Source organism: Cololabis saira, chromosome 6 (genome assembly GCF_033807715.1).
Source record: "Cololabis saira isolate AMF1-May2022 chromosome 6, fColSai1.1, whole genome shotgun sequence".
NCBI lineage: Eukaryota > Metazoa > Chordata > Actinopteri > Beloniformes > Belonidae > Cololabis > Cololabis saira.
Genome location: NC_084592.1, coordinates 7,573,757 through 7,600,347, shown reverse-complemented (window position 1 = coordinate 7,600,347; position 26,591 = coordinate 7,573,757). Strand labels below are relative to the sequence as shown.

The window sequence follows — 26,591 nt, the reverse complement described above, 5'->3', positions numbered from 1 at the left end:
CATTTACTGGCAAGAAAACTGACTTTAAAAACAAAAAAAAGCCTCCCTATTGAAAAATAAGCAAAAAGATGCAGGTGCAAGTCTTAAAACCCTGGAACATTCGTACCAGGGATGATGGCCCATTGTCCTTTTCCACAACCCCATTACCCCGCCGCCCCCCATGCATTTACAGAAAGGGCAAAACGATCAGAGGGAAAGTTGGGCTCTGTCACACAGCAAACTCAAAAGTCAAGCTGATTTTTTTTCCTGGTCTGCACTCCAGCACGTTTTCCAGTTCTTTCCCACAGTTTATTTGTTTCACCGTGGTGTGAGACATGTTCAGCCGAATGAGCAGCTTTGCACGCACATAATACAATCTTTGGAGTAAAGGTCGGCACACGATTTGATGTACAGCCTGATTGCTACGTATGATGGAAAACAAGGGAAACAACAATAAATGAACATGAAAAAAAAGACTGTATGGATGCGGAAGTGCAGCAGCAGTTCCACAATATAATGTTCTCCTGCAGGGAAGGAAGGAGGCTTTGTGATTCCTAGCAGTAGGTAGGATTAAGAGAATTGAACATTTGTAAAGGCAGCAGAAGAGAGAAATAGAAAGAGAAATAAGTGGCGATAGTGGAGCATGGGTTGGGGTAGGGGGGTGGATGGAGACAGATACGTGGAGATCCAGACAGTAATAAGGTGTTTACATTCCTCATGCATGTTGTTGCTGTCTTATCTATGCAGGGATTATCTGATGGGCTGATACAGACAACCCTCCTCCTATCATCAACTCCCTTTGCTGGAATTGCAAAGAGGAAAAACATAGATAGACATGTTCTGTGTCATGTGCTGTTATTAAAAGCTTTTTTGCTGCAAATACACTCAGCTGTCCACTTCATTCAGCTCTTCACATTTACCTAATGCAAGGCTGGTCACAGTGAGCTCACTCAGAGTAAACTCATTTTTTAGGATAACTGACTCTTATTTGTCACTGTCCAGTATATTATTACTTTTTTATTACAGTTTGAAGTTATTCCAGTGACCACTGTGGAGTTTCCTTTCTTTAATTAAAGAAACAAATATGTCCAAGAGTGTATAATTATTGCCTAATAGTCGTGGCATCAGAATAACATGCATTTTAAACCTCTGATAAGACTAAAAATTGCTATTCAGTTTTATTGGTATTGTGGATCGGGTCCCAAAAGATGGATTCCTTGTCATTTTAACTCTGAATGTGTACAAAAGGTGCGCAAAAAGGACAGTTTTACTTTACTGCTATTGTACACGTCAGTTACAGATACCGTGCAAAGTACTGTAAATAGATGTAAGAGGAGGAGGTGAAGTGGACTGTTATCATCCATCTATGACAACGTAGGCAACTGTTAAAATCAGAGGCCAACCAGACGGGGGAAATGCAATATTTGAAAGAAAAAATGACTTTTTGTCGGTGTAGTTAGTGGTCTCATGAGCTCAGTTTGCCCTTGCATTACTGTAATCTCTCAGCTGAGGTTCTGCAAACTCGCAGAATTACAGGTGTTTCTGAATTTAATTTGTACACAACTTAGCATTTTCACATATCTGCAAAGCTGTATGATTTCAAAAGAGGCACAGCCTTCCAAAGATGTGTAAACACGGCATAAACAGAGGTGTTAAGTCATAGTTGAAAAAGGGGCAAATGTCTTCAATAAATGATGTGACCTTTTGCACATCAGTGAATTGTGTCAACTAGACTCAACATGTCTCTGTGAAAACAGACAGGTTTTTTTTTTTTTTTTTATCCAGCAATTTTATTAAACCTTTCCCAATTCAATATTTTAAAATGTTCCTAAAAAACAAGTGCCAGAATGTGACCCATGATATTGATGTGAATTTCTCATTTGTTTTTTTTTCAGGTTAAGTTGTTCTTTCATTTGTCTCTTCATATGACAGAATACCTGAATCAGGCAAGAGCATGTTACTCTTTACTCTTTTGCATTTCTACCTGCAGCCCACCTCCTCCTAGTTCTCTCTCTGTCCTCTCCTTATGTTGAGATCATACGTACTTTTATTAGGGCCCGAGCATTTACAGTGCGAAGGCCCTATTGTATCTGTAGGAATGTTTTTCCTTTTTTTTTTTGATTTTTCCGACGAAATGAGGGCCTTTTTTCCCCCTAAACGTGCACCAAAAGTCATAATGGTTATTCAATAGGCATGGCAAAATGTCTCAACAGCGCCCCCTAGAAAACTTTGTGCCTCAAGCCCCACAATATGGTTTGACGTACATGCACGAAAATCGGTACACACCTGTATCATGTCGCAACTTAAAGAAAAGTCTGTTGGCGCCATGACCGAAACCGAACAGGAAGTCGGCCATTTTGAATTAATCGTGTAATTTTGCCGCAATTTATGCCATTTCTTTAGCCGTTTCTTCGCCCAAACCTTAACGTGCACCCAGGTGTGTTATACATCAAAATGTGCGTCTCCATCCTGCGACGACGCGCATTACTTTTCTCAGTCAAAAGCGTTACCGTGGCAACGATAGACGCCAAAAAGGGCGCCCCATCCTTCATCTGGTTGGTCCATATTTGATAGTTCCTACTTTCTGCCATAACTTACAATGGTTTGATATTGAGAGTCGTGGGTGGTTTCATCCGCTAAATGTCCAGGCCTGAAGAATCTACATGCAAGTCATACAAGCTTCCACTGCAGCCTGAACAAGCACAAGGGTGGAGGACCGTTCATCGCTACTTGCAGCTTTAATTTTTTTTTTTTTCCCTCTCAAATTGATGCTGGTACAGAGTCAAATGTCATCCAGTACCATTTATGGCTTCACACCAAGTGAGTGGCTGGTACTAGGAGCTGCATTCCTCCAGCTAACACCAGATGATGCTTTGACCTTGGCAGATAAAAGCACATCTGTTAGTGCATGCAGGAAAAAAAAGGGGGGGTAGATGGAGAGAAAGATGTTTATTGGAAACACATCACAAGAATGTTTTTGTGTAAATCAATGTCCATACGAGGTACATGTGAGCAATGGGGTTCGTGCAGCAGACAAACTGACGAGGGCAACGCTGACTGCAGGACAAAAAAAAAAGCAATCAATCCGAGAGCCAAAGTATTCAGAGCAACTCTGTAGCGCTGTGGTCTTGGACAAATATGTTAGCGGGAGACAAATCAATATTCCATCTCCCTTAAGAACCATTAGACATGTTGAAGGAAGAAAGAGCCATTGTTGTGTAATCTTCTGTTACCATGACATTGAAAAAGCAGTCGGGAGAAAAAGGAATAGTGAAGACTCTAAAGACTCAGACGTGAAGTTTGTCCATCAAAAGTTGCCACAACTCCTTTATTTCGCCGTGACAGAAGTGTTCGTACAGCACACCGCGTAGAACTGCAGTGTATCACCTGTTCAGAGGAACATTATCAAGAGTAGGTCGACTTCTTGCTTCGGCTCTCTATATTCTCTCACCCACCCGTCACACACTTGAGCCTTTCCATACTTCTGCTGTTTTTAACCACTCTCCCACTCCTCCGTTTTATCCCCCAGCACTCACACAAACACACAATGGCGTAAACCTCCCACCACCTCCAGCCCGCTGCTCTGATTGCTGCGGAGATCAGGCCGCCCGGCACATCACAGAGAGGGGGAACTGTGGACCGTACATGTGGGTGGATTGCAATCAGGCTCGACTCCAGCATTAATACCAACCCTGTACATCCCACAAAAAAGACAGAGCACGGTTGGGAAAAAAGAAAAAAGAGGGGAGGTTGAGGAGAGAAAGTAAGGATGTGCAGCAGTGTCTGATGTTGAGAGTGTGAGCTGTGCTGGCGGAGGCTGCAGCGCTGCCGGGTGGCTGACGCCATGTGCTTGTGTGTCAAGCATCCAGAATGTGCATCAACACCTAGACTATGACTACGTTTACATGCATCAATAACCCTTTTCTAACCGGAATATTAGCAATAACCCGGTTGTTCACGGCCATGTAAACACCAATAACCCCTTTGAATAACCGGAATTTGCTCATATTCCGGTTTTTAAAAACCCAAAAATGACCCCTGAGTTACTCCTTTTCTAACCCGAATATTGGGTCATGTAAACGCCAAACGGGATTTCCCCATCAAACGGAACAGGAATTAGTTTTCTGCATGTTCTTTTTGCAAGGAATCCTGGTATTTTGAGTCCAGGAAGTTCTTATAAACACGGAGAAACCAAGACCAGGAGGAGACTAATCACTTCATAAATGTAATGAAGGATATGAACATTTCTGCATTTGTAGACGGTAGAAAGTACCGGGATAGAAGATTTACAAGAAGGTGAGAGAAAAGTTGCGCGAAGCAGCATTTGTACGAACGCCAGAAGCTAAAAAAGGCGAACTACAGGGACAAGAAACAAAACGGTACCAGCGGGTCCGACCCATCTACCTTCCCCCAATTCAACATAATGAATAAGATTCTGGGGCAAAGACCCATTACTACTTCCCAAAACAGCGGGGTTGATGTTGTTTTGGATTTGGATACAGGAAGAAGAAGCAGAAATGACGGGAATTGCTTAATGACTTTTCTCCGTGCGTCGCTGGTTTGATCCAGATATCCCAAATGATTAATCACCATGTAAACAGGGATAACCCTGTTTGCTCATGCATGGAAACACATTATTCCCAATGTTTCAGTAACCGGAATATTGACCTTAACCCCAATTTTGACTGCATGTAAACGTAGTCAGTGACAGAAGCCATCATTTAGTCAGATATCTTCATTCAGATTCTTAGGGCATGCACTTTATTTTATTTTATTTAGGCACTTTTGTTGGGATGAAATTGAAGACAGTTATTGATTCAGTGTAAAAGAATAATTGCTTCTGAATTTGCTCAATAATAAGTCTATGGAGTTTGTTCATAAGTGCAAAGGTTTATCAAGTAATTGCAACAATAATAGGCTGCTGATGGATTTGCAGGCTTAGGGTTTTACCTTTATGTAGTATAACTTAGGGTGCTTTCACACCTGTAGCCCGTTTGTTTTGTTCCGTTTCAGGGGCTAAATCGATACAGTTGTTTTGTTTCTCGTTTGTGGCGTTTGTGTTCACAAGTCAACCGTTTGTAGCGGTTCAAAGCTGTTAACAAATGCCATGAACCATCTGTTCTCTCATTGGTCAGAAATGAACGTGGAAGGAGTTTCCTCTTCCGTACCCCGGGAAAAACCACAACTATGCATCGTAACCACAGTTATGAGTGAGTTGTTTTTCAAAAATGTTTGACCTTTTTTTTCCTTTTTTTCCTTCACTTTTTTTTTCTCTTTTTCTTCCTATTTTTCTCTTTTTTTTCTTATTTTTTTCTCTTTTTTTTCGTATTTTTTTCTTCCTTTTTCCTTTCTTTTTTAATCTCGACATTTCGACTTTTTCCTCGACATTTCGACTTTTTTCTCGAAATTTTGACTTTTTTTCTTGACATTTCGACTTTTTTCTCGACATTTCGCCTTTCACCATTTGCCTTCATTCTAAGGCTCATATAAGACTTTTCATTTTTTGCGGCTCCAGACATATTTGTTTTTTGTGGTTTTGGTCCAATATGACTCTTTCAACATTTTGGGTTGCCGACCCCTGACATATACCAAACGCACCGATCTTTAGGGGGAAACACTCCCTGTTTCACAGGTGTGAATGCACCCTTAAAATGAAGAAGAAAAAAAAAAGACACTGCTCATCTTGTTACAATGCAATGTCCTGCTGGAAGAAAAATGTACCCCGACATTCACATGAGTTATTTGGTATTTGCAAGTAAACTAAGTGTTTGCTGGCCTGTTCCCCCACTCGGGATGTCAACATCATTCCCCCGTGGCGGCCGCCTCCCTCAACAGTTCTGCAGTGGCTCCCTCAACAAATATTTAAATGCACGAAGAACCCAACAGCATGTCTGAGGTGTGGTCTCCCGACTCCCCAACTAGCATCCTGACCGGGCTAGAGCCTCCAGTAGGAACTAATCCCAGCTCACAGAGACTCCATCCCCCCAGCCTACGGGGCTCAAAGCATCTAAAACATACTCTCCTAAAACACATCCTCATAGGGTCGGAGCTCTTTTGGGATGACGGGGAGGATCTGTTCCATATTAAACGGGTCTTAATGTTATGGCTCTTTTGTTGAACTTTGACTCAACCGACTGAATCATAAATCCACTGTAAAGTTTTTCTTGTCAGCTAAACTGTGTGGCATTAAGATGAAAGTAGCGGTCAGTTTAGCCTTTATTGTCTTTCTTGCTCTTCCTAAATTATAAATTAATTTCTAAAAGAAAATCATTTTATTGTAAACACGTAATTTTACTGCCCATAATTGATTTTGAATTACTTGCTGCTCCTTGTTTATTGAAATAATGGCTCAAAGAGCTAACTTTAGCCATAAACAACCTGCTTTGACAACATTAAAACTAAATCTAACAGCGGCCCATAGAGGTGTACACGAAGTCATCTTTGCCAACCTGAAACTACAAAATGTATTTTCCATGAGTGGTAAACTGATTCTTAATCCGAATCTTACAAAATAAGTAGCACAAATGTTCCGTAGATTAAGTTTTTAACCACCTTAGACATTTTTCTTTTCATCTTCAATAATCATGACCATTTATTTCACTAATGGATTCTGGAGTTGCCCATTTGATGTCAGAGTACAATGATCTTTGTGGGTAAAACATATTAATATGGCTTAAGTTCTTTCAAATATTTTAGAAAATGTTCATGGAAGAAGTGTTATTGCATCATTGCCAAATTACTATCGTTATTATTTGTTTCATATCAGACATTAGGGGTTGCTATGTTTTGCTTATGGACCTACTAGAAAGCTCTAGATAGTTTATTTTCTTACAAAGACAACATTTGGTACTGTGTAAGATGAAAGGAATAATCTGAACAAGCTCCAAGAGCTGTCAGTGGTAATGTTCTGAACTTGTTGGTAATGTAACAGAGGAAGTTAGTTTTTGTGACTCCGAGGATCCACCGGTGACAACACGGAGCCAGAAAACATACTGAAAACCTGTCACCTGCACCACATCGTCTCACATTCATTCTTCTCTCTCATTTGTCCTCATCTGGGCTCTGAAGCCCGTGTGATTTTCTGAGTTGCTTTCCCGGCCTCAGCTTCCATTTCTCATTCCTCCTCTCTATGTTATCGCTGCCGTCTTTCATCCTCTGGCTCCCGCCCACCTCTTTATCTGTGGGGCTTCTTGTCTGTCTCTTCTCCCTCCCTGTTCCTCTGTTGATTGCCAACGCATTCATTCTTCTGCGCTTGCCTGCTCACTAATGGCTGTGGCAGGTGTTCTCCCAGGTGTCTGAGCAGAATGGCCGAGCTGAGCCTTTAAAAGCGTTGGCATGGGCAGCTCAACAGCCCTACCCCTGCGGAGCAGAGCATCTCCAAAAACCCTTGGCCGCTGAAAGGTCACAAAACATACACACTTGTCGTACCTTCACGCACACAGTTGAACGTAAATATACGCTGAGGAAACTGTTCATCACTTGTACTATCGAGTCCCCATTTCATAACACACACAACCCAACCAATAAAGGGAATTCGCATGACGTCACAGATGCGATTTCACAGCGGGTTACGCTCCCTGAGTGGCAGAAAGACTGAGTGTCAGAAAGACTGAGTGTCAGAAAGACTGAGTGTCAGAAAGACTGAGTGTCAGCGTAAACTTTCAGTATTGAGCAACTAGAAAACATCTAAAATGTGAAAGAGCTGTTGTGCGATCGACTGTACTCATAGATTTAGCAAGAAATCAGAGTTATCGTTTTACAGACTGCCAAAAAATAAGCTTAAGAGAGACAAATGGATCACTGCAATTCACAGAAACAACTGGATTCCAGGCACCGAAACGTGGATTTGTGGTTCCCATTTTGTATCGGGTAATGTTGGATTTTTGGGTAGCTAACGTTAAACGGTCAAATCATAAAGTTCCTTCAAGCTTTGCTTCGTGTATTTCCCCGGCGTAGAAATTAAGTACATATAAATATCAGGAAACTGAATTTGTGGCCAAATATTAATGTCCATGGACCACTGGTTCTTGGTAACTGTACCAAATATTAATGTCCATGGACCACTGGTTCTTGGTAACTGTACCAAATATTAATGTCCATGGACCACTGGTTCTTGGTAACTGTGCCAAATATTAATGTCCATGGACCACTGGTTCTTGGTAACTGTACCAAATATTAATGTCCATGGACCACTGGTTCTTGGTAACTGTACCAAATATTAATGTCCATGGACCACTGGTTCTTGGTAACTGTACCAAATATTAATGTCCATGGACCACTGGTTCTTGGTAACTGTACCAAATATTAATGTCCATGGACCACTGGTTCTTGGTAACTGTGCCAAATATTAATGTCCATGGACCACTGGTTCTTGGTAACTGTACCAAATATTAATGTCCATGGACCACTGGTTCTTGGTAACTGTGCCAAATATTAATGTCCATGGACCACTGGTTCTTGGTAACTGTACCAAATATTAATGTCCATGGACCACTGGTTCTTGGGGTAACTGTACGGGTCTCTGTCAAGTCCAACTGACTTTAATTTAAGCCCATAACCAGCTGTTATCCCGTCTTCTCCACTAGTTACAGCTGTTTTTGCCACTGAGTGAGAGTAAGGGGGCTGGTCCAGTGGGGAAGTGACGTCAATGCATACCCTCTATAGGAATAGGATTTTTATTTGGAGGACCCCAAGAAGAAACCCTCCTTGTCTTCAGCAGGAGCCCCCCTCCCCCCTTATGATCCAGGTCCAGGTTTCTTCCTCCTAAAGGGGAGTTTTTCTTGACACTCTTTGGCTTAAGGTTTTTCTCCCACTAGGGGAGTTTTTACCTGCCATTGTTTATGTAATAATTGCTTGGGGGGTCATGTTCTGGTCTCTGGAAAGATCCTAGAGACAACTTGTGTTGTTATAGACTCTATACAAATAAAATTGAATTGAATTGAAGAAAGATGACAAAGAAGTATACTTTAGGATACACCTGGGTGATACGGGTGGAAACCCAGGCCAACGCAGATGAGAGGGAATGTGGAGCAGCCAGTGATCAGACACGGCCACCCTCTTTGGTTCTACTTTAAGATCCCAGCCAGGTATTTCTTAGTAGTTTGACTTTCACCTGATCTCAATGGACGACCTTTCCTTTAAACTTTAAAGTAAAACCAGTCCTGCTTTGTGTCCCGGGGGGCTGACTCCGTTTCTATGGCTCAGTCTAATATTTGAGCACGGCTGCTTCACTTAGCTTTTTACATTGAAAGTCAAAGGTTAATACGAGGAATGGATACCATTTAAATAATTTAAATAAAGGTCCAGCGTATTCAATTTTAGTGATTTATTGTCATAAATGGAGTATAATATCCATAAATAGGTTATCACTAGCTTAGAATCACATTTAAACAATTAAAATTTAATTAAGAATGGGGCATTTATATCCATAAATGCTGTTAGTCCCTCCCGTTTGTATGAATTAATTAAACACCACTATGTTCCTGCTAGCCCTGGAGGGCCAAACTGAGCACTGGCTCCACAGCACACCATTCATCATTTTTCCACGCTTGCAGAAGGGAAGAATGAAGTTCAGTTTTTAAATTGCAATGTGCATCCTATGCAGAAGTGTTGAGTTGATTCAGACATTACAAGCTCGTTAAATGGACAGCATCATTTGCAATCACACAGTAGAGGTAGATGGCACAGGGAGCAGGTATTATAACCATGTCAATAATATCTATAGCTGGAGTTTTCCCTCAATGGAACCCTCGTTATTTGTCTGGTCCGGTTCAAGTTGGAATTTAATTAAGTTAAAGCAAAGAAATCTAGTTAAAGTTTAAAAAAATAAAAATTTGAGAACCCTGCTCAATGACAGGATTTGACAGTCTACATGTTTTTATTAAAAGGCAAGGCAAGGTTATTTCTAGAGCATCATCCATACACAAGTCAATTTAAATCAAATAAATAAAATAATTCAAAAAAACATTTAAAAAAATCAAGCGCAGATAAAATCTCTCAGTTGTCATGTGACCAGCTAAATACAAGTATTTTCAGCCTGGATTTGAACATTCAGAGTCGAGGCCCGTCTCACATCTTCTGGAAGACTGGTCCAGATTCTAGAAGCATAAAACTGAAACGCAGCGTCCCATAATTTAGTCGTGACTCCCTGAGGTCATCAGAGTCGGACTTGGTTCATACGGCTGGACCCTGTCAGAGATAGTTGGCGCTCAGCCATAAAGAGACTTGTACAGAAGCAAAGCTGTTTTAAAGTGTGTTCTCAGTGCAGAGACCTGAGGACTGGACTAACATGCTCATATCTCCTGGTTCTAGTCAGGATGTCTTACAGCTCGCTCAGAGAGCAGAGAGCAGTGAGCAGGCCCTTACAGTAGTCAAACACATGGATTAGCCTTTCTAATTCTGGTTTAGACACTATTTCTTTGATTGTTTTTTTAGATGGTAAAAAGCTGCTGATGATATTGATTTAATGTGGCTGTTGAAGTTCAGATCTGAGTCTAATGGTGCTTTTCCACTAGTACCTACTCAGCCTGACTCTCCTCCACTCGGTTTGGTTCTTTCCCACTAGGGGTCTAACGTGCCGAGTAGATACTTTTCTGTAACTATTCTGCCGAGGTTCTAAGCTGCTGAGTCGGCTGTATCTGACATCATCACACTACAGGCCACCGATTGGTCGGGGGGTTGGAGTCAGACGTCTGAGTCAGGAGGAGGAAATCAGAGAAAGAGCAACTCTGACAGATTCTTGTTCATTTTATTCAACAGGCAATGGCAGCAAAAGTCTGTTTCTGATCCAACTCTGAGGTGCAGATGTTCATAAACCTGGTGCTGAGGAGAGACCAGGAGAGACCAGACCAGATCTACCAGTTCTGTCTCTTCATAGCTGCTCACGGCTCCAGCTGACTTTTCAGCAGCGCAGAGACAAACTAACAAAAAATTCAAAAGCGTTGCTGCTTGAAGTTTCTCTCTCTCTCATTTTTTAACTTGATATCAAACACAAGCCACAGACCCAGCAGCACATCTATCATCTCCTCCAGGTTCTACATCTTTAGTGTTGTTGTCTTCTTCATTTAGATACACAATCAAATACGTCACAGCAGCTTCACTCCAACCTCCTACTTCTGATCTGGGTGCTGAATTGTAGTGGAAAAGAAACCAGGCCTAGTTGAGATGAGTCGAGCCGAGTAGGTACTAGTGGAAAAACGCTTTAATATTACTGCTAGATTTCTAACCTGATCTTTACGTTCTAGAGAGGTAACTTTGTTTCTGTGAACCACACACCATGATTTCAGTTTTGTCTGAGTTTAACTGGAGAAAACTGATGTGTTTGATGCAGCAGCACGCTGCATGTACAGGCCCCACACAATCACCTGCATTATCTGGTTCCTCTCTGCTCAGCGACTGTTACGGGTGACGACCAGACTGAACCTTCCAGGACTCTGAGGAGCACTACCTGGAATATATTTCTGAAAGCCATTGGTTTCTGCTTCCTACAGATTTCAAAGCAGATGGATTGTTTAAAGCATGGGCTTTAAGTTATTTTAATTGTAGCAGGTGAAGACATTTGCAGGGAACAAAGCTGCTGCAGAACAGAGAGAGGAGGAGAGCAGAGCCTTTACACAGGTTCTGAATTGAGACTAAACTCCAGGTGAGAGTGAATAGTTCCTGCAGTGAATATGAATGTAGCATCAGTGCTCCTTCCATGGAGTCACAGTGGAAATATGAATCTCATGAAAAGAGGTGAATCAAGAAAGAAAGATGCCCTGGAGGACGACTGTACTTTGAGCCCCTCGTGTTCTTGGTCTTCTTGTACCAAAAAATGGTGGATAAAAATAATTTAACATACTTTATTGCAATTCACTTTCAGTATTCATTTTTTCCCCCGAAATCCAAATTGCATCAAAACGAGGAGGCCAAAGCCATATGCTTCCAGTTTTGACCAACATTATGTTGTTTTTGTCTTATCACCATCTCACTGTCAGTGGCACATGAAGTTTAAGTAGCCATTGAAGCTCCAAAATAACCTATTGCTTTCTATTTTATGCAATTTATCTTTAAATATGAGGTGTGTTTATAAAATATAAAATGCAGGAATTATTATTAAATATGAATTTCTACAGTTAATTTGACAGTTTTATCATTCTGCTTTTTAAAGCAAAATAAATTGTTTCCATGAACTGATGGAATAGTTTAATAGGTGATTACAAACCATTTGTCAAACTTCTTTATTCAGTGCCAACAAACTACATAAAAAAACTACTAAAAAGTGGGATACTTTAAGAGGGACATGTTCAAGGTAAACACTTGATTCAAGTATAAAAAAAGCTGAGTTTCTCAAAAGAGAAGTCTCAGAGCTCAGTCACCAATGACCCGCTACCTTTTACCATACAGTGAATAAAATGTATTTATCAAACGATGTGTAATTTCCAAAGAATTTCACATGCGTCATTCTTAATGAAATTATTATCGTTTCCAAAATAGTGTTTTTTCCCTACATTTGTTCCAACCTACACTGGTGCTTAAGCCGTATATATGACATGTGTTTTCATCTCTTTTCAACATGTGTGCTTACATCATTTCCTGGCCGTGTTAGAAGACAGACTTTGATGAGGAAAAATGAGCAGTCGTACGTGAGAGCAGCCAAAGTGAAGAACTCTGCAGAACAGCTGGTTTGGATGTTTAAGGAACATGCGGTTGGTCGTCGTACTCTGACTACCTTCCATGCTGAAGGGGGGGGCACAGATTATTAAAAAACTCCATTATATCAGTACAATCTGTTAAGACACAATCTAGAGTCATATCCATATGCCACTAAACAGGCAGCAAAGGGCCGGTTTTCACTTCCTAAGCCACACTGCAAAAACTCAAAATCTTAACAAGAATATTTGTCTTATTTCTAGTTAAAATGTCTCATTTTTAGTCAAAACAAATCTCATTACACTTAAAACAAGACTCATCACTCGAAAAAACAACAATTTTCACCTGTTTCAAGTAGATTTTCACTTAAAATAAGTAGAGTGCCAGTGGAACAAGATTTTTTTGCTTGTAATGAGAAGATAAATCTTGTCCCACTGGCAGATTTTTCTACTTATTTCAAGTGAAAATTTAATTGAAACAGGTGAAAATTGTCAAATAACAAGTTATTTATCTGGTGATGACTATTGTTTTAAGTGTAATGAGATTTTTTGACTAAAAATTAGACATTTTAACTAGAAATAAGACACATATTCCTGGTAAGATTTTGAGTTTTTGCAGTGCAAACACTAATTTTCTGAAGTACACAGTAGAATAGAGATCAATGAAATCATGGAATTCTTTACCACTGCCTATGACTAAATTAACACATAAATCAATATTCAAAAAGCAAATTAAGAAACACCTTGGAATATCATACAGTATGTATACGATACCATACACACAGACACAGACACAGACACACACACACACACACACACTTATACAGATACACATACATACTGGACAGGGTAAGGTGTATTTTTGATCTGATTTTCATGGCCTAGATGATGTTTTACTGTATATTGGAATTTTTCATGTATGTTTTTTTCTGCTTTAAGATAATGACTTACATGTACAGTAAAGTTTAATGTAGGTTTGTCGTCTTATTTCGTTTTTCTTTCTTTATGTCTTGTTTTTAACTGTATGTTTTAAATGTATTGTTTTTTTAATGTGGACCCCAGTAAGACTAGCTGTGTTTAAGGGCATAGCTAATGGGGATCATTTCAAATAAATAAATAAACAAAAAGAAAGGGATCACTTTGCGACACTGCTGTATTTTCTCTGTATGGAAAGATAGCGCCGGCTGCAGACTCTACATTCTGCTTTGTGTTGAATGATTTCAGCCTGTTGTCTTCACAAATGACACTGTTGCTCCGGCCAGAACGAAGCAAGACCCCCCTGATGTTCCCCTATGGTTCAGGTATGCGTATTTGTAAAGGACAAACACACATTTAAGGGAAGTAAGTGTTGTGTTTGTGCGCATAGAGTACAAATGTGGACTCCAAAGTGCAATAAGGGAGATTGGATGGCAGATGCCTTTTTCAAGACAAAGAACAAGCTTCATGGAGATCAAGAGAACAGCAGTGTGAAAACAAATGAAAAGCCTCATAAGTCAGCGTCTCTCCTCCAATACCAGACAACTAGGACACCCAGACAAAGGACAAATGAATATCAGCGGTGACACAAGGATGGCAGCTGTATGCATCATGTCATTCAGATGGAGCTGCAGTGAAAAGACGCTTTGTCAGACAACTGGGGTCTGGGCACGGGCTGCAACGTGAACCTGGAAGAAAACTAAACTAATCATTCCTAGAATTATAATCTATGATGAAAAAAAATGTTGCTCTGAGTGAGTAGGTCAGAATATTTCTAATAATATGAATAGACACAAGAAAAGATATAAGAGATTTTATATCTCATGTGATTGTAATCAAATCTTGCAGCCAGTTAAAACTGACCAAAGAGATCTACATGTGTGGCGATCACGGATAAAGAAATATTCACTTAAACTACTACTACTAGGGGTGTAACAATATACCGTGCCACGAATTTGCAACAATACGTGTCGTGGAAGTGACAAACTGTAGCTGATATTGGGTTATTATTAATATATTGTGTTGACTAGTAACATCCTAGTGGTGCAGCGGGATCACGTGACGACCGCGCCTCGACCCGCGGATGAAAATCTGATTACGCTCAGAAAAAACTAGAAACTCAGAAACTAGTACCGTTTTGTGTCCCGATCACGGGACTCTTGCAGGGTTTTGAGCTCCGAACTTTTACTTCTAAGGTGAGCATGAATCACTGCTTTTTATGATGTAAAGATTGTGTCGTCCCCAAAGGTGGGAGGATGAAACGATAACGGGGTTCACCTTACGGCCTCAGGCTGGAGCAGGTGAAGCTCTGAGCTCTGGCACAAGATCAATAACAGTCATGGTGTATTTGGAGTTTGGGACTATTCATAGTTTACTTATTTACTTGTATTTATTAATTTAATTTTAGTTGTTAAATTGCTGTTAAAGAAAAAAGTCAAGTCATACATGAGAGAGAACTATTCAGTTTGTGGCAAAATATTTGTACTTGTCTGAAACTGAAGATGCATAATGCAAACCTGACATTTACTTTTAGTTCTGTTGTGGAAAATGGTTGGCCTGGCTTTCTCTTTAAAACTTAAACAGTTATAAAGCATTACAAACTGGAACAATAGGGCAAACGTACAGTATTGTTTTCTATTTTGTGTCCATTTTTTCCAGTCGTATGTTCCTCATTCAAGGTTGTTAAAAAAATACTGCTATAATATCGTATCGTTATCGTGACCTCAATATCGTGTATCGTACCGTATCCTGAGATTAGTGTATCGTTACACCCCTAACTCCTACACAGTTAAAGGGTATAAAACTGTACTTGGCTTATCAGTAGGACTGATGGACATGACGCTGGGTTTCCATCTAATTTGAAATGCAAACTTAAATGGCTGCTTCACAGAAAATGCAGATTCATTTCCATTAGCTGCTTTTGAAGCAGCTCAAGTGGCCGTGTGGCGTCGTCAGCAGCTGCCAACGTACGCTACATTACAGATGGCTGCAGTAAACGCAGAGCAAACTTCCTCAAAGAACAATCTTGTTCAGTTGCAAGTTTGGTCCCTTTGTCTCCTGCAAGAGAAGTGGCTGAACCCGCATGGGATCAGCCACCGCAGCAACTTGTTTTCAGCCGCAATATTTATTCCAAGCTGCTTCTCTTCTAACATCACTTGCAGCCCATTATTATGATAAGAAGTCTGAAATGGGAAAGCGCATTTACATATACATAATGCTTCAAAGCACCCACGGGCACATGTCCAGCACTACAGTCCAAGTGAAGGAGACAACAAGCATCATAAATATCAATGATGCTGCTCTTCTTGTCATGCAGAGATCCATCCTTGAAGTATGGATCTATAAAAAGCAGAGTGGGGTCAATCTTTTAAAGTTTCTCTAATAACATAGTTTACCACAGTCCCCAGAGGAACATGCAACAGTAGCTACCAAGAGAGGGGCTTAAAAGAACTAAATCTCATACATACAGTACGCCAAGATGTACTTTTACTATACCACTATACCGTATGTCATCACACACCACACATTTTTGAAACAGACTTACAGCATCTTTGCAATTATTTTAGAACATCACCAAATCTTTAAAACATGTTATGTGAGGACTGATGTTAAATACAGATGTGTTTCATTTTTGGGAGTCAAATTATGGAATGGACTTTGTGATGAACTGAAATTATGTAGATATCCGTTTAAAAAAAATATTGAAATACAAAATAATTAAGGATTACAATGCAAAATGATTTGAATATAATTTAATTATGCAGAGCGATTTAGAGTAAATTACTGATAAACTGGGTTATCTTTTGGAAGGTACAGGATCAGCAAAAATAAGCTTCGGCTTCAGCCTATTCCTTTTTCGGTTACACAGAGTTTGTGTGTTATAGTTTATTGTGTGAAACTGATTAGTGTAAATATGTATGATAACGTTTTGTCAGTTACATGCACACAAGTTCACCTATTATGAAAAAACACGTTTTTTTTCTTGCTTTAACTTATATAAAGTGGTCTCCCCTCAGCCTGCCAACTCAGAGAAGGAGGAAAGCAACCAGATTCATTTAGCAAAAACAATCAAAAGCTTATTTTTAAGACATTCAAGGCCTGTTTAAAATAGGTATTAGATGCCATAATAGGTCCCCTTTAAGTTGCATATAATGTAATGTAACCGAAATAAACTATTAATTAATTAATTCATTCATTCAAATCGTTCCAATAAAAATGTAGTGTTGTGCAAAGAGAAAATGTGTATAACTTCCATAACTTACTACACTTACTAAAGCACCGTTGTGGTCCAACAGTAAGGATGGACGGGCTCAAGCTGTTCCTTTTATACTCAAATCTCTCTCTCACTCAGCAGTCCAGTCTCACAAGAAAACGTGTAATAGATCATTTGATTTTTGCTTATTTCACTGTAAATGTTGTAAAACACTTGGAACTGCCAATGAATTGCAGCGTATGAATAAACTTCCTTTGCTTTGTCCTTCCTTTTATGCACATGATTAAAATAATAAAATAATACATGATGACATTATGTCTGTAGGCTTATTGCAAGTAGGTGTAATATTATTGCAATGCCTCAACTCATGAATATTATGACAGGTAAGTAAAAAAGGTGTATATTCTCACGACCCGACTCTGTTTTTACCTCCCACCTCTTCCCACTTGTGACTCACATGATGGTAGCCCGTTTGGGCTAACGGGGTCCGTCACCCTTCCTCCTGCTCATGAGCAGCGTGTGAGAAACACCCGGCCAGCGTGCCGGGAAAGTTACCAGTCAGTAACTGGCCGGCGTTCTTCTCATACCGCATCCCATAATGCAATGTGACTCCAAGGTGGAGGACGGTCACAGTACCTGCTTCCAGTTGTGGTGCAGGATCACAAACTCACAAGAGGGCCATGAAATTGTGTTACATACTTGGCAAAATTGGAAAAGAATGACATTAACAAAGTAACGATATATAATTAAATTTGCTTAAGGCAGTGGAAAACTTTGCAAACGGAGAAAAAGAGGTTTCCTCCAGCGGTTTGGAGCAGACAGCTTCTCTTTACTCGGTGGCAGTGTTACTGTGATTTAGTCCACAGAGAATCTGGAGCTTGTCATATGTGATGTGATGCAATTGTAAGGCAACCCTGAGGCCCAAATCTCACACTCCCTACGATAAAAAAAAGATACCTTCCTGCTCAAAATGAAAGATTACCGGAGAACTTTAAACTAAAAAACGCATAACATGCTCACAGAAACTTCTAGTTTATTTAGAGTTTCCGGAACAGCATGAGAGGATTTGAAATGATTTAAAATGCCACATGAAACTTTTTGCTTTAATTTGTTATATTTGATGGATCTAGGGCAGTGGTTCCCAACCTTTTTTCCTTGGACCCCCCCTACTTGTGTCTAAGACCAGCCGGGCACCAAAATAGTAAATTGATTAGTTACAAATCTTTAATTGAAAAAATGAATATTCATTATGTTTTTGTGATACATTTCTCTTTGGTTTACCCTGTATACATATGACTTTGTCTTTCTTGCAAGGACATAAAATAATTTCTGAAAAATGTATTTTTTAATATGAGCGCAAACATTTTTAACATTTTTCCTTTAACAACCTGTCGGAGTAGTAGTATGATTAAATGTTGAATAATGATATAATAATAAGTTACTAAGTTTTTATCCTGCTAAATAACTAATATATATATATATATGTTGGTCATTTTGAAATACTACATGGGTTTATACAGACTTGGATTGCAGTATTCCATTAGGTGTTTATTTATTTAAAGGTGACCTATTATGAAAAACACGTTTTTTCTTGTTTTAACATATATAAAGTGGTCTCCCCTCACCCTGCCAGCACAGGGGAGACAAAATACCATGAATTTCTGCAAGCTCTCTGACCCCCGCCGGCCAGAGTCCCCCAGTGTCACGTGGTTTTTTTTGAGCCGTTTAGAATCTGCTCCCGTCGTGACGTCACGACGGGAGCAGATTTCCAGAGGTTCAGCCTCCGCTGCTGAAACCACGCCCACAACCAGCATTCTTCCCAGGCTGGAGCGGTCCTTTCATTGAGCCAGTCGGACGCGGCGCCGCGGCGGAGCGGATCCTGGTTAAATCATCCAGGTTCCCGGGTGGTTTGAGAGCTGGGTCCTCGGGGGTCTGTCCCAGGCAGGACCAGCTTCACCCTCTGAGATTTTCAGCGAAATCTGTCGGTTTGATCCCCGGTAACGGGCAATGCGCCCCGGAGCCATGCTGGCCGGGCACCCAGCATGGCTCCGCGGCGCTCCGCGGACCCATGCTGTGCGCCCGGCCAGCATGGCTCCGGGGCCAGCGTTCAGCATCCGCCGGGCAGATCCGGCTGAAATTGTGCATAAATGTTATTTATATACAACTCATATTTTATTTTTTTAACAATAAAGTTTCCATTTGTGAAAATTCAGTGTTGTGATAATTTACAGGCTCGGGCTGCTCTGGCGGAGCGAGGTTTATGCTCCTCCCCTGCTACACGTCATTCAGGGAGCCAATCAGCACAGAGCCTCATTATCATACCCCCCCCTTCCCTAAAAATGAGGCGCAGAAAAAGAGGTTAGAAGCGGTAAAACTAGTGACAGGGCCCACAGGCTGGATTTATGATTTATGTAGAAAAAACAAGCTTTAGATTGTTTTTAAGACATTCAAGGCCTGTTTAAAATATACATTAAATTCCATAATAGGTCACCTTTAACATGCGCAAATATAATTTTTACAACTATCCTCAAAGCAGACAGAGTTTTGCACCCCCCCTTCCCAGAGATCTCAGGCGCCGCCCCAGGGGGGGCCCGGACCCCAGGTTGGGAGATACTGATCTAGAGGAACTGGAATGGAGGAATAAAGATAAAGAAGGAAAGAAATGGCTGAAGAGGGAGGTCTAGTGTAGATGAATGGATGGATATTGTGTACAGCATCTACAGTATGTAATGGAAAGAATTACTTTTAATTTAAGAACACAAAAAGAGGCATTTATTGATAATTGGCAAAAGTGGATTACATGTGTCTCTACCACAAGACCGGACTTCAGGTCATTTCAGACTGGATTATCAGAATATTTTTTATGTGTTTACTTTTTTTCTTTTTTCTGGAGGTGTTTACCAGTCCCCTTATTTACGCTTTTACTTTTACTTGATACTTTTGTTCAGATTTATAGGTCTTCATGTTGATTGTTTGACTGTTTGTTTGTTTACATATAAAATCAAGACCAATAAAAAGTAAATGACAAAAAATAAAATGCCACATGAATGAAGTTTTAATGTTCTGTCACATCAGAGGTTTAACTTTATCCAATCAGGACAACAATCTCCCCATCCCATTAAAGCGCTGGTATAAAAGAGGAACCATTTGTCACGATGACCCTCTGACAGAACAGCATCAATTAAAATCTAATAATCAACACATCCCATTACTGCCAACCATATGTTATTAAAATGTGAATCCTCTTAACATGCAGCCATGAACCCTCGCTACAGAAATGTGAAGGGTGAGGAAAGAAAACCAGTCCAAAAACTCAAAATCTTAACAAGAATATTTGTCTTATTTCTAGTTAAAATGTCTAATTTTTAGTCATTACCAGAAAAATAACTTATTTCGCCATTTTCACCTGTTTCAAGTAGATTTTCAATTGAAATAAGTAGAAAAAATATGCCAAATGGAACAAGATTTATCTTCTCATTACAAGCAAAAAGATCTTGTTCCACTGGCAGATTTTTGTTACTTATTTCAAGTGAAAATCTACTTGAAACAGGTGAAAATTGTCAAATAACAAGTTATTTTTATGGTAATGAGTCTTGTTTTAAGTATAATGTGATTTTTTGACTAAAAATGAGACATTTTAACTAGAAATAAGACAAATATTCTTGTTAAGATTTTGAGTTTTTGCAGTGGCAAGGATAGTTTTTTATTCTAAGATGTCAAATTTCACTGGAAATTCTAATGTCACATCTGTACATGAGGCCATTTTTTTTTTTTTTTTGTCATGTCATAATCAGGACAAGACGAAAAACAACAGCCAGGTTTGTGTCGTTAAGAAAATAAGTATATAGCAGTGTGAGAAACCATGTTTGATTTAAAAGTTCATCATAGCAGTGATGCAGCATTATCTCCACGAGGGTTCAAACCCTCATAACTATTTCTGTTGTTTTTTTTGTGATCAAGTATGCCCCAAGCATCCAATCAGATTATTTTTTTACACCGCAGAATCATCAGGGCGCTCTAAACTTTAATGATGAATGAATGTTATTGTTGTATGGAGACCGGAGCAGTGAAGCCGGCACTCATCAAAGCTTTCACTACATTCATACACCGCCCTAAACCTGAATTCATATAAAGTTTCTGTGCTCTTTTTCAGTACTATAAAACAAATGTTAGCTTGTGTTGAAGCTAAACTAATAAATAGGGACTCATAAATCATTTTATTGTAGTGTGAAACTATTGAACTTTTCGACAATAAACAGTAAACGTTTATAGGGATATGTGATTGCAGGTCATGAGCAGCTTCCTTCGGCACCAAAGCATGGGTATAATACGTTCAATAGTTCACTTTAATATTCAATAACACACAGCAGGATAACAAGTTGCATGAATTCATGCAGAAGAACAAGCACGCTGTGCTTGCAGAAAACAGCCACGATGCTCAAATCAAATACAAAGCAATGCTCAAGAGTCTCAAACCATGTCCGCACAGAAGATGCTTTTGTTCTTCTGCCAGGCTGCATCTCACGCCACGCTGTGAATATTGGTACTAAGAAAACCATCTCCTCTAAATCTTGCAGAAGATTGCTCAGAAAATCAGAATCAAACCATCCCAATGTGCTTAAAAAGCTATCACCATACAACTGCCAAGGAATAAAGTCCAAAATATAAACATTTGAAACTGTGCAAGAGAGAAATACCATTCAAAATAACTTCATATTTGCAGGAAATGTATGTGCCTACCTGTATTAGAGACATGTTACTGAGGTCCAGTCTGAAAAGGTAGTTTCTGTAAGGAGGAGAGAGAAAAAGGAGACACGTGAATGACTCTCCCCCCCTGAGGACGATACCACCCATCAGTCTTAAGTTAATGTTTTTCATTCAAGAGAGCTTGTGGTTTTTCACAGTGGTGCAATATTAGTTGTGTTTGGACATAAGTGACTGTAATCAAGCCAAACCAAGCTAAAGTTGAACTCATATTCTCATCAGACTATCCGAACACACACACACACACACACACTATTTCAGCATGATGTATTTCTTCCAAATTCATTCCTCCTGCCAAATCCAGAGCTTAACTTGGTCCGGCGAGGCCTCGGCAGAGCACTTTACAAGAGTCATTATCCGAAAACCGCAAAGAATGAGTGAGTCAGAGAGAATATTGCGTTCTCCGTAATGTGCCCTGTGGGGTGAGAAGCTGAGTGGATTTACAATTTCTTACCTGGCACCCACAATAAGCTCATTCCTAGTCAGGTCAAGGGTGAGCTGTGAGTAGTCTCTCGCGCCGGGGTGGGAGAAAGTGGATATCCACGGGCTGAGCGCTGAGAGACAGATGCAGAGGGAGAGAAACACAGAGAGGGTTAGCCGGGGCTAAAGCATGCCAAGACACACAAGCAGTGACATTTACACACACAACATTCTTCAGTTTTCTAACACAAACAAAAGCCCAAGTCATTAGGGTTTGTATAGATACGTGTGGGCACATGATTATGTTGGCATGATCAGAAGGAAATCAATAGTTATTTAAAAAGTGAAATGCCAAATACTTTCCCACTTGCAGCTTCTCTTATTAGGGCCCGAGCACTTACAGTGAAGCCACTATTGTATCTGTAGGAATTTATCTTTCAGCGTTATTTTTCTTTCTTCTGACGAAAGAAGGGCCTTTTTTTCCCCCCTAAACGTGCCCCAAAAGTTACCCAATTTTGCACGCAAGCCAGGCCTGGTGAAAAATTTGATATTTAATGGTTTGCATTAAGGGGCGTGGCAAAATGGCTCAACAGCGCCCCCTAGAATACTTTGTGCCTCAAGCCCCACAATATGGTTTGACGTACATGCACGACAATCGGTACACACCTGTATCATGTCGCAACTTAAAGAAAAGTCTCTTGGCGCCATGGCCAAAACTGAACAGGAAGTCGACCATTTTCAATTAATCGTGTAATTTTGGCACAATTTATGCCATTTCTTCGGCCGTTTCTTCTTCGAACCGTAACGTGCACCCAGCTGTGTTATACATCAAAATGTGCGTCTCCATCCTGTGACGATGCGCATTACTTTTCTCAGTCAAAAGCGTTACCGTGGCGACGATAGACGCCAAAAAGCGCGCCCCAACTTCATCTGATTGGTCCATATTAGATAGTTCCTACTTTCTGCCATCTATTTTCTGCCATATTTTTTGAATGGTTTGTGTTGTGAATTGTTTTATTATTAGGGATTTAAACAGATAATTCCTGTTTACTTAAAGCTGTTAAATGTTAAAATGCTGTTAAAAGTTAAAATGTGTAAGATGCACTATTTACATTATTTACAGTTTATTTACAGCTATTTACAGTAAAGTGAACATGAACATAAACGTTAAATGGATTGTACTGAAAATACCCCTATTTCCTATTTCAAATGGAAATGCTTTTATTTTGAAGTCTACAGGAAATGGTCTAACGTGTCAGCTTTAGACTCTAACTGACTGCTGAAGATGTCAGAAAAAGATCGGTTTTCTCACGTTTTTTGTAAGCTGCAACTTGTTTTGAGGAGAATAAATGTCCGATTTTAAAGCCACACGTTCTGGTTATTGAGAAGAAGCTTCTGCTCCACAACAGTTTGACATAGAGAGTTGTGGGTGGTGTCATTGGACTTAGTTTTGAGTCCTTGACCTTTATTGGTGAAAATTGCATGCGCGAGGGCCCGTTCATCGCTGCTTGCAGCTTTAATTTTTCTCTTGTTATCACTTGTAAAAGAATACTTGGGGGTTTGGGATCTTCACCATGGTACTGTGGACCGACCATCGCACTAATCATCACGGAGCAAAGGATAAAAACAACAAAAAAAACAATCACCAGCGAGCGAAATGCCCCCCCTTGTTGGCACGGCGTCTCCTACAGAGAAGGACAATGCTGTCCGGGCGACATCAGGCACAACAATCCTGATCCAAGCAGACACCCAGACAAACACGGCTCTGTGTGTTGCACGAGCCTCAATCCTCAGCGCTGTTTGACACTGGCATTTACAAATCAAAGTTTCATAGCAGCCGAGCGCTGGGACCGTCTGGCAGCGCTTTTAATGTCACCAAGAACATAGAAGGGAAAGGACGCTTTCTGCAGGATCGTGTGTGTGATCCGGGTGTGAAGACCTCTAAACGGATTTCACCACGTGGAAGATTGTGCAACATAAAGGGATTTGCCATATTTCTCATGCTGCACATAGAATCACAGCAGTTAGCCGTCACCAGCTTTTACCAGCATGAAAAGCTGCGTTAAATAGGTCTTAGCTGTATTTTCTTCCCCATTTCATCCTGGACAGAGTCAGGCAACAGCACTTATTTGGATTTAAAATGCAAAAAACTCAAAAAGTCATACAGGACTGTCTCAGAAAATTAGAATATTGTGATAAAGTTCTCTATTTTCTGTAATGCAATTAAAAAAACAAAAATGTCATACGTTCTGGATTCATTACAAATCAACTGAAATATTGCAAGCCTTTTATTATTTTAATATTTATGATTATGGATGCAGTTTAAGATTAAGATTCCCAGAATATTCTAATTTTTTGAGATAGGATATTTGAGATTTCTTAAACTGTAAACCATAATCAGAAATATTAAAATAATAAAAAGGCTTGCAATATTTCAGTTGATTTGTAATGAATCCAGAATGTATGACATTTTTGCATTACAGAAACTAAAGGACTTTATCACAATATTCTAATTTTCTGACACAGTCCTGTATATTAAATCTCATTTTCATGTTTGTGGGAAAAACTGATTGTGAGCCAGATGAATGATAAAGAGACTTCCACTGTAAATTAAGATATATGTTAAGTCTATATATGTTAACTAAACTGGGGGAATTAATTATGTGAAATCAATTATGTAATTTTGTTTTACATAATTTATTCCAGTAATGTTAATCCATGGTGTTAAAGACAGATCTGTAGGTGGAACATACTAGACAGTATAATGGTGTTGGGTAAGGTAAAAGAAAAAAACCTTCCCCATGTATGTTAAAGAGATGTTTACCATCAACAAATGATGAAACAAAAATGCCATTGCCCCACTTTTCTACTTTGAACAGCATTTGGTATATTTAACCTCACTAAAACGCTCACCAAACATTAAGAACCATTAACATTAGTGTCCCACAAAGCAGCTTACTGTATAAAAGCTGGCAGTTGTGAGAGCAAGACTACATGGCAATAGTGGGTAAAAAGTCCCAGCCAGCAGTGAAACGACGCTCCGACACGCAAAGAGACGGTTCCAGGAGAGATAAGGCCCATATGGCTCATTCATCTGGAAACATAACAGCAGAGATGAGCGATGAAGAGACAGAAGGCCGCAGCGCCACAACAGGATGGTGCTCTTCATTTAAAACGCAGATAAAATACATCTAGAGAAGAGAAACACACAGCGTATTGTGCTGAAGTAAAGTGCCAGTTTGTGCTGCGAGACCTCTCTCAGGTGGTGGTAGTTTTCACTGAACTGCTGTCAGCTTGACCTTTACTCCAGGATTTGTAGCAATGAGATGTGATTAGGACTGATTATAGTTTAGTAATTTCATTGGCTAGTCTAGATGGAAACGTCACACCGATAAACAGAAAAAAAAAAGAAAACAGATGACCTCCTAAACGGGACAAATTGCTTCTAGATTGGGACAATAATCTGAAAATCTGTATACCTTCAGAGGGGGTATTGCACCCCTCAGCCTAAACATTATGAAAAACGCAGCACGCAGCCCTTAATCGGGCGCTGAAGAATCTCAAAGAGATAAAAGGAAAAAAAAAACAGCTTTCTACAGAGGATAAAAAAGCAGGATGAAAGTTTTTCTTTATGCTGCAACAATCAATGCTAACAAGGAGCCGCAACGTCACTATGCAGCCCAGACTTTTACTCATGCTCACAAAAGATGGACACAGACTCTGATTTGCCTGGCACCACAGGAACCATTTAAACAAATTAAAGTGCATATCATCAACAGTTCTCTCCTGACAGCGCAGAAGAGAGACATCCAGAGAATCCAGTGGTGGTGGAACCATGTCAACAAATCTAGGCCTTTAAAATCAGTAAGAGACTGTAAAACATTTTTACAGACAGAATTTTATCTGCACTTATCACATAATAAAATCACTTGGTTCCCCAGTGCCATTCTGATACAATGCAAATTCTGCAGGAGGTCTTCTCTTCCTCTTGCTATAAATATTTATACCAACATTTGCTCAGAGTTTCCATTTCTCTCACTCAAGTATGCATTTTTGGTTGGACCATTTTGTGAAGTGCAGGGTGGGTTTTTAGAAGAAGTGTTAGCAAGTGTTTGGAACCACCTTAGCATTACTTTAACGAAAGCCTGTCAGGAGTGGGTAGTTAAGCCACTTTTAGCTCAACAATCTTATACAACCAGATGTGACAGTCAGTGTGATTACATGCACATCTAAATCAAGCTATTGGCAACAATCTAGGTAAGGATTAAACTGGAGTTTCAGAGAAATCCAAGTATTCATGCACGAGAAGACAATCGAATTATTGAGTGAGTTTAGTTAGACTCCACAGCACTAGGTGGCGCCACATGCACTTTTGTGTTGGCGTTCTTCTGGTAAGACTGAGTGTCAGAAAGACTGAGGGCCCGATTTACTAAAATCCTAAATAAAGAGTACTAAATTGCGTGTGCACTGAAAAAGTTTGCGCGTGCTGTTTGCGTGTGGTTTGCGGGTGATCAACTAAGATTGCGTGCGCAATTGATAACAGGTGCAAACAGGAGTATTTAAATGAGGTGTTGCGTGTCTTAAGGTTTGCGAGGGCAAACTCTGCGCCA

At 39.9% G+C, this 26,591-nt stretch overlaps 1 protein-coding gene across 4 annotated transcripts in view; it reads right to left on the bottom strand.

Moving 5' to 3' along the window:
• sema5ba (sema domain, seven thrombospondin repeats (type 1 and type 1-like), transmembrane domain (TM) and short cytoplasmic domain, (semaphorin) 5Ba) overlaps positions 1-26,591 on the bottom strand; it is a 310,185-nt gene that overhangs the window by 150,342 nt on the left and 133,252 nt on the right. For all 4 annotated transcript variants that reach the window (XM_061723153.1, XM_061723155.1, XM_061723156.1 and 1 more), the window contains 2 exons: positions 22,016-22,115; positions 21,538-21,583 (listed from right to left, as the gene is read on the bottom strand). In XM_061723153.1, the coding sequence (XP_061579137.1) occupies positions 21,538-21,583; positions 22,016-22,115 (146 nt within the window). The remainder of the gene's footprint in view (positions 1-21,537; positions 21,584-22,015; positions 22,116-26,591) is intronic.